The sequence below is a fragment of the Zonotrichia leucophrys genome, unplaced genomic scaffold, assembly GCF_028769735.1.
Source record: "Zonotrichia leucophrys gambelii isolate GWCS_2022_RI unplaced genomic scaffold, RI_Zleu_2.0 Scaffold_748_24264, whole genome shotgun sequence".
Taxonomy (NCBI): Eukaryota; Metazoa; Chordata; class Aves; order Passeriformes; family Passerellidae; genus Zonotrichia; species Zonotrichia leucophrys.
This window is the reverse complement of record NW_026992953.1, coordinates 1-8881: the sequence shown is the minus strand read 5'-3', so window position 1 is coordinate 8881 and position 8881 is coordinate 1. Positions and strand designations below refer to the sequence as shown.

Genomic DNA, 8881 nt, shown 5'->3' with positions numbered 1-8881 from the left:
TATGCCTTCAAAAGTGGCTTTGGAGTAGGAAGCACACTTTAAAAAACAAACATTTCCTTTGGATTTAAAGAAAGGAAACAATTCTTATTTAAAAATTATTATATAGCAATTTTATAAAATGCCTCTTTGAGGAAAAACATCAACAGATGTTTTCCTTGTGTAAAATAGACATTTTTCAGCTTAAATCTTTAAAACACATACACTATTTAAAGTTTGTGTTCATGCATTACCTTCTATATCAGTAATTCAGTAAAACTTAATTTATATCAAAACTATCTTTCTCCATTCAAAATGTGTACCACTCCTAATTTAGTTTTTAGGGCTTGAGCTAAAACCATGTCATCAGAAAACTCTGGGTTTCTCATTTCTTAATTATTTTTTGTAAGTTCTTTTCCCACTGTCTGTGTCCTTGGGAACAGCAAAGCTACATTGCATACCACTGGAGTTCTGAAACTCAGAAAGGAGTATCTAAAAGTTAAGAGAAGGAAACTAAAGCGGCTTAAGCTACTGCAGGCTCTTATTTTAGGCTCCGGATTACCTGCAGCCAAGCACAGACATGGCAAGAACAGAGACTGCACAGACAAGAGAGAAAGAGAGTCTAGGAGCTTTAGCCCAGTGCACTCCAGCCCTGGGCCCCTCACAGCTAAGAAACCACAAAACTGCAAATCTAAGTTTTCAATCAACAAGCTAAATCAACCACTTCAGAACAGCAGCAGTCTTCTCTCACCTGGCTTACTACTAGTCTGAGCAGGAGAGGAAAAAAGAAAACCCAAAGCTTATGAAAATGAGTATGAAATACATATAAACCAAGATAACAGATTTAAGTAGCTTTAAAAAGTACAGGAACCTTCAAGAAAAACCAACAGATATTTGTCCATTTTAGAGCAGGGTTACCAAGAATTTATTTGCTCCCGCGGTGTGCATGTCAGAAGAGGGGGACCGAGCCCCCCCCCGTGGTGGGCTCTTTGTTTACTTGCTGGCAGGTTGACTGCGCTGCAGCTACCGCTGGTCGGGTCGCTCCCCCTGCGCTGCTCCGCTCGGCGCGGTTTCTTCCGGGCTGGGGGCTGGTGGCTGCCTGGCGCTGGCTGTGGGGCACGGCCGCTCCCCCCGCGGCGGCCCCGCTTCCCCCGCGGTAGGCTCTTTGTTTACTTGCCGGCAGGTTGACTCTGCTGCAGCTACCGCTGGTCGGGTCACTCCCCCCGCGCTGCTCAGCTTCCCGCGATGTCGGAGCGGGCGAAAAAAAACTTCTGGTCTCACGGCGTGGCGGCGGCTCCGCTCGGCTCCCTCTGGGGCCAGGCTCGGCATGCCCGCGGCGCTGCTGGTGCTGGTGTGCGCTCTGTCCGCGTTGCAGCCACAGTGGCTTCCTCCTTCTCAAGGCCTTAATGTTTGTCACTTTTACCTGTAATTAAAAATAACCTGAGAACCTCTGCTGTTCACAGAAACAGGCTGTGAGAATCTGCTCCTCACAGCTGCCTTCTAGGCCATCCCTGAAAAAATCTCCAACAGGGAGGCTCCATGCTCTCCTTCTCATGGGAAAGAACTGTCCTGCTTCTCCAGGTGCCCATGGCCAAGATTGCGTTTCCACCTCCAAAATTCCCTAAATCCAAAATCTGCTATTACTGACATGTCTAGCTGACCTTGGCCTAGTGAGATTCCCACCTGCCTTCCAAACCTTGAGGCTCTGTGCTTTCCTTCCTATGGAAAAGAACTGTCCTTCTGAACCAGGTGCCCATGGCCACAAATGGGATTTCACCTCCAGCATTGCCTGTTGTGACAGACCAGAGGAGATTGTTGGCTCTAAACATTTTGTGTGTTGGGGAGGAAGGGGCAGGTCCAGCCTTGCCCTGCCCTGTAACCCCAGCCCTGCCCTGCCCTGTGACCACAATCGCCCCAGGGGCCTCCAGTGGGTTTATGGTTTCTACCTGACCCACGGCACACCGAACCCCCAGCACCGCCGTCCCACCCTGGGCACTGGGGCCCTCTTGGGTGTATTCAGTGCTGCTGCTGTACTCGGGGCACCCTAAACCCTGCTAGGGATCTGTGTCCCCCCACTGCAGGGATTGTGCGCGACTCACACCGCCCTGATTCTCCACGCACCCAGACCTGCGTTTGGGGTTTGCGTGCCAACTCACCAATTCATCTACCACCGTTACTCGAGTTTGGTGCACAGGAGAAACACCAGCCAGATATTCGTAAGAGGTCAAAATGACACAAAATTCTACTGGCAAAGTGCAAAAAATCAAGAACTTTGGAAGAGGATTTAATGCAACATCAAATTACACATAAAACACTTATCATAGCAGTAACTTCATTTACTTAGCCCATTTATCCTGGAAACATTAAAACACGTAAGCTGTTAGGGTATCCAAAAATGTTCCATATAAAGAGCATTAGAAGGAGAAGAAGGAGAGACAGACAGAAAGACAGAAGCTCTATAGAAAGACACACATATGACTAACAGCTCCTAGGGTTCCAGTGTGGGTGGGACACAAACCCCAGGAGAAGGCAGAGTCCATACCAGGGGCTCACCTTGTGCTCTGTGTTTTTAAGCCCCCGGGCCCTTGTGAGCCTCCCCCAGGTGGGATTTCTGATCGCACAGGCAATCAGGGCTGGGTTAGTGCTGTCCCCACTGTGTGACTGAGTGACAGCTCATCCCACGGTGTCTCAGGACATTGATCTCATCCAGCCTCTGACAGTGACCACGGTGACACAGGGGAACCTCATGGAACCTTGGGTCAGTTGTGACAATGTGGGTCCAAGGACACCACGGTGACACTGGGGAACCTCATGGAACCATGGGTCAGTTGTGACAACGTGGGTCCAAGGACACCACGGGAGATGTCATAGACAGGTAGAATAATGATAAAAGAAAAGCCTTTTGAAATGAAGCCTTGTTCGGCCATATCAATAGCTGGCCTATCATCTCTTCTGAGTGCAGCTAAGCAGTTACAAGTTCCCATGTGAAGCTATTTTGAGAATGAGACTTTGTGACCATTCTATTCTGAGGGTGAAAAACAAATGCACCTGCAATAACAAGGGATTTGTCCCATGAGAATCAGTGAAGACGTAAACAATACAATAGAGAGATTTGATGCACAAGTAAAATCTATTTTATTAACCAATAATTGACTAACTAAAAAGAAATCTATGAACGAACTAAAGGTGCACACAAGGTATGTTAAACTGTGTAAAATGAGTTGTATGAATAAAGAATAAAGGGTTCTTCTCCATCTTAGCTTAGTCCTTTGGGATTTCAGTTCCCCCCTTCTTGACGGCTTTGGGTTCTCCCTTCTTTGGGTCTTTGGCTTCCTTCTTCTCTGGGATTTTGGTTTCCTTCCTCTCTGATGCTTTGGTGTCCTTCTTCTCTGATGCTTTCATTTTCTTCCCTTCTGATGCTTTGCTTTCCTTCTTCTCTGGGATTTTGATTTCCTTCCTCTCTGGGATTTTGGTTTCCTTTTTTGGGATTTTGGTTTCCTTATTCTCTTGGGTCTTGGTTTTCCCCTTTGCTGGTTTTGGAGCTTGCTTCCCAACAGAGACACTCTTCTTTCCCTTCTTCTGCCTCTCTTCCTCCTCTCTTCCTCCTCTAGGGCTTTTGCCTCCTCCTTGACCTTTTGAGCTGGCTCCTTCAGCTCCCTTCTGCAGACAAAACAGAAAACATGGCTGAGAGTCCCACCAGAACCTTGGGCTCCCTAGTCCTGGCTGGCCCTGCACTTCATTCCTTGACCCTGAGGCCATTTCTGTGAATTCTCCTCAACCCACAGAGGCTGGGAACATCCCAAGTGAGGGAATTGGTGGAAGGGGACCTCCAGGACCAGCCAAACCTGAGCTTTGCCATCATAAGGTGTTGGCTGTGCAAGCTCCCTCTGAAGGCACAGCCAGACCCCTCCAGCCCCTGCCAAAGGCTGATCCAGCAGCTCTCTGCACTGGGGCCTGGAAACGCCCTTTGTCTCTTGGCTTCCCAGTTTAAAGCAGAGCACAGATTGCTGATATCTGCTTAGCTCTCCTACAGTTCTTACTCAGCTCATTCAGCCCCCTTCTCCCTGGGCATAGCTGAGGCATGATTTTAAAGAGTTCAGATTTCAGCTGAGGGTTAGAAGCAATTCCCATTGATCAGGATGTAAGTTAGATAGGCAGACCATAGGTTAATGATTATGAGATGCTTAAGCTGGAGCTGATTGTTCTATTGTTTACCATTAGCAGCATCTATCTAGAGGGAAGTGGAGGAAGTGAACTGTTATAAGAACATCTTGAAACCAGTAGAACAATGGTTAGCACCTGGGCTTGATGTCAATCAATCACTAAGTTGGGGACCTTGGATGGTGCCAGAGGGTCACAGAGACCTGATAAAGACCCCTGACCCACTTCGAGACCATTGACCCAGTTCAAGGGAAGAATTGCACAGGAGTGAAAGACCAATGACCACATTTGAATACAGAGCAGGGATGGGAGGTGCTGGGGTTGTGCAATGTATAGTATGTAAGATCTTGGGAAATAAAGAGAGGGCAAAGAACCTTGGACAGCGCGGTCACGCCTTTTAGGGACGGCTCTGGTGCCGCCCGCCGGTGTTAATAAACATCCCACAATCTAACTTTAATTAGTTAGAGAGTCTCTGTCCGTGATCTTCAGTTTTAACGACTCCTAGCCTGCTCCTTCATGAGAACAATCCTATCAGTCAGAAAGCAAAGGCTGCAGGAACTCCTCTCCTGCAAGACAGGCTCTTGCCAGCCAGATTTCCTGCTGGAACCCAGCTGGGACCAAGCAAGCCAGTGCTGGCTGCCATGGAAACCATTGGAAGCAGCCTCATCCATCTCCTCCCCATGAAACCAACTTCAGCCTGGCCTGAAGAAGTCCTGCTGCACAGGCTTGCTTTAAGCAGCCTCCACTCCCAGCTCCACACTTGTGCCTGTGTGTCCTGAGCTGGAGCTGAGCTTCTCCTGTGCTTGCCTACGGCTGCAGCTGCAGGGGAGCCTAAAGGACAGGAGCCTTTCTGGCTGCTGTCCCACCATAAGGAGAACCCTGGCAGATCAGCATTGCAAGGACTTCATCTGTGGCAGGAGCAGGACCCAAAGCAAGGTTTGCTCTGTGCCCCACGCCTGCCCATACCACAATCCCACTGTTCTGGTGAAGAAGGCAGATGATGAAGAAGATGCCACTCAACACCATGGACTTTCAGACTCCTCTAGAGGTGGTGCCAAGGCAAGCCCAGAGCCCAGCTCCCTGCAGGCAGCAGCTAAGCCAGCAGGGCTCAGCACTCAAATAGAGAAGAAGATGTTCTGTCTCAACAGAAGAAGGTCCTTCCTCTCTTGGCAGCCAGGGAGCTCAGAGTGGCCATCCCTGTGTTGCTGCTGGCCTTTGCTCTGCAGCTCCTCTGAGCTCAGAGGCCTTGGAGCAGGGAAGCCCTGCAGGGACAATAACCCATGGCAGAGCAGGAACCCACGGAAGGCTGACTCACCTGTCCCTGAGAGGGGCCTGAGAGCCACAGTTGATCTCCTGGGGGCTCAGGGAGGAGCTGACACTTGAGGCCACCCTGGGCACCAGCACCTTGGAGGTGGAGCCTCCCTCCATGTGGCACAGCTCCGGGACATTGCAGGTGGTGGTGAGGTGGCCAGAGAGGGTGGAGGAGACCTGCTGGCTCTCTCCTGGCTGCAGCACACCTGGCAGTGGCAGGATACTGAAAGCCTGGACGGAAGACAGGAGAGATTGAGGTGTTGAGCATGGAAATGGAGGCAGAAGAGCATCTTGGAGCAAAGTGCAGCTGTAGCCAGAGGGGCCTATTCCCCAAACACTGCCAGAATCACCCTCACCTCATCCTGCATCCATGCCATTGACCAGTGCAGGGACCATGGGGAAAATCTTCTCCCATACTCACGGGTCAATGCATTAATTAGTACATGACATGAAAGTGAACTGGGATGGCTCCTGGCAGTAGAAATTCTCTCTGATGCCCAACTTGCCTTTAAAAAGTTTCAAAACTTCCTGCTTTTAGAAAAGGAGGAGACTCAGAGTGAGAGATCTTGGAGCTGAGGGAAGGAGTCCAGCCCAGCTCATCTGACTCCTGAGGCTCTTTCCCTCTCTCTCTGATTTAAATGCTTCTTTCTCAAGGTGCTACAGCAAAAGCTCCTGCAAAAATTTCCTGTGGAGCACCTGAGGAGTTGCAGGGGGAGCAGTGCCCTCCACAGGTGCCGCACAGCATCCTTGGGCAGCCCCACAACGTGTCCTGCACAGCCTCTCCAACAAGCAGCTGCTCCAGCAGCACTTTGTGATGGGCCTGCAGGGATGGGAGGCCCCTCTGTGGCCAATACTGAGGGGCCCCAGTGGCAGTGGCAGCTCCAGCCCTGCTTGCCACACTGACAATGGGCAAGGGGGACAGATTCCCTCTTGCCTTCTCCGCTCCTAGGGGAGTGTGAGCCATGTCCAGGGAGCATCTGAATCCCTCCAAGCCTCGAGGGAGGCGAGGGTGCTCAGCAGTTGGTGCTGGAACCCAAAAAACAAGCCATTTTCTATGCTGGGAAGAAGAGACAGCCCCCTGCAAAGTCTCCTTTTGTCAGACAGCTCCAGGGCCAGCAGTGCAATAGCAGCTCTGGGTGAAAGCAGAGCCCTGCAAACAGGGAGTCTGGCTGCCTTGGGAAGAGGCTCCATGGAGATCAGGATCATCCCAGCTTGCTCTGGGAGGGAAGCTGGAGGTGTTACCATGATGATGCAGAGAAAAGCCTCATCTTACATGGGGAAGGAAGCAAGACAAAAAATCCCACACTCAGCACAGGCCTGTAGGATCTGAGTCAGCTTCTCCCAGGAAAACTCTCCTATTTCTCCCTCCCCCTCAGCCCATGTCGAGCCACTGGCCTGGCTGCCCAGCCCACTGTCAGGGCACAGCACAGCAGGGCAGCAAAAAGGGAGCTCAGCATGAGCTTGGGGAGGCCAAGCAAGCAGTAGGTGTACAAGAAAATCTATCTCTGCTCCTGAAGAGTGGGTAAAATCCTGCACTTCTTTCAGGGCTCTGGCTGCCTCCACCTTTCCAGTCCTGAAGTGCCTCCATCGAGTTGCCGGGCAATCCAGACTGGTTCTCCTCTCCTTCGGTGGCTGGGGTTTGAATTTAGGTGGGTGGAGCTCATCTCTGGAAAATAAATAACTATGAACAGGGACCTGCAGTGGGAGGGAGGGAGGGAGGGACACCTGCACGAGCAGCTCCTGGCCAGGATGCAGCCCCTGGCTGAGTGCTGGCACGTTGAACTGAGAAATGGTTTGATCCAGCCCTTCCCAATCCAGGCTGGGGCAGGTCTGTTCTAAAGGCAGCCCAGGGATGACACTGAGGTGCTGCAGCAGCTGCAACTGCTTGCACTGAGCAACTACAGAGGACAGGCATTAACACCTGGTGGGGCTGCAAAAAGCACAGTGGGAGAGGAAAAGGCAGAGAAGGCAGCAAAAAGGTGAGATTTGAGACACCGAGGGGCAGACCCAGCCAGTGCCCAGCCAGCACAGCCCACCCAGTGCCCAAGGCCAGAAACTCTGTAGCTCCACCAGGGATTTATCAGGAATGTTCCCCTGACACCGCTGGGGGCTTGGTTGACATTTTCCAACACTCCCACGTGACTCAGGACACATTCCCCATCCATCCATCCTTCCATCCATACATACACAGGCTGTGGTGCTGGGATCCTGCCAAGCTCTGCCAGCCTTGGGCTTGGGGAGATTTCTGCCAGCCGTCCTGAGCTCCGTAATTGTGCTCTCTGTTCCAGGAAGCAAGCAAGAAAGATTTTAAAATCCCCAAAACAAACCACAACAGACAAACCTAAAAAACCTTCAACAGCTCAACCCTGCTCAAGTTATTTCTTTAGGGAATGCTACCACTCTCCAACGGAAATGCTGGGCTTTTGGGGAAAAAGAAAATTACATGTTGACCTCCAAATCGAAAAGGATTAAGGTTAGAGAACCTTTCAAACTAAAAATTATTGGCCCAAAGCTTTTATCTTTGCAAGAAATCTCTAGGTAAGACCAGCCTGACAGTTAAACAACTGGTTCTTCTGGTGGGGAGAAACCCTCCTCTTTAAGGGAAGCAGCCTGATAGTTAAAAGCAACTGTTTGGTCAAACTTCAGGCTCCCTGGCACAGCCTGCATTGCCTTTCCTTCCTGTTCACTGATTTACAGGCAGTGCCACAATGGCCCGGGTTCAGATGTTTGGTACCATCCAAGGAATTTGGCATTGCCATTTCCATATGTTTTAATCGAAGTTTCAATCCTTTCAACCAGTCTTCAAATGCCAGCTTTCCTTTCTTTTACAGAAAGCTCAAGGTTCCTAGAAGACTTCTGACATCCTCTTTTGTGCTCAGAGAGATGACATTTTCAAACAGATGTTTCCAAAGTTAACAGCATTTGAAAGAATAATGAACTCAAATGCCCCTGGATTCCAGCTTAGCCCAGCTCCATTCTGTGTCAGACACTGAGATTCCCACCTCTAAGGCAGGAGCTGTTTGTGCCCCCCATCCCTCCTGTCCTTCTCCCCAGCAGCCTGTGCCTGTTGTCCCCGGCAGAATCCCTGTCCCTGTGCACCCTGCCAGGAGCAGCTGCACACAGGCTCACATCTCCCCTTGCCCTCACCAGGGGGTTTCTCTCATCCCCGAACACGCCGATGAGAACGTCGGTGCGATGAGTGCCCAGGGCCTGCACTGCCACCACAACTGGGATCTCTGCTGTGCTCTGGGGCTGCACAATCCCACAGGGCTTGGGGCTGGAGTAGAGCACAGCAGAGTCCTCCTTGCGTTTCTGGAAGGGACACAATGAAATGCAGATTCAGAGGGACCTCTCAAGAAACTTTAGGCTCCTTAACATCCACCACAACAGCAACTTACACACACCTTTAAAACTCCCCAGGACAAAGGTCAAA

The 8881-nt window shown here is 50.7% G+C and overlaps 1 protein-coding gene across 1 annotated transcript; it reads right to left on the bottom strand.

Annotated features, from left to right (window-relative positions):
- Positions 1-3211: 3211 nt before the first annotated feature.
- Positions 3212-8760, bottom strand: LOC135441956 (hydrocephalus-inducing protein-like; the record flags this gene model as incomplete). The annotated part of the gene is made up of 5 exons (XM_064701505.1): positions 3212-3636; positions 5453-5679; positions 7012-7114; positions 7636-7727; positions 8596-8760. Coding segments are annotated over 5 exons (849 nt in total), but the record flags the coding sequence as incomplete, so codon positions are not given.
- Positions 8761-8881: the final 121 nt, after the last annotated feature.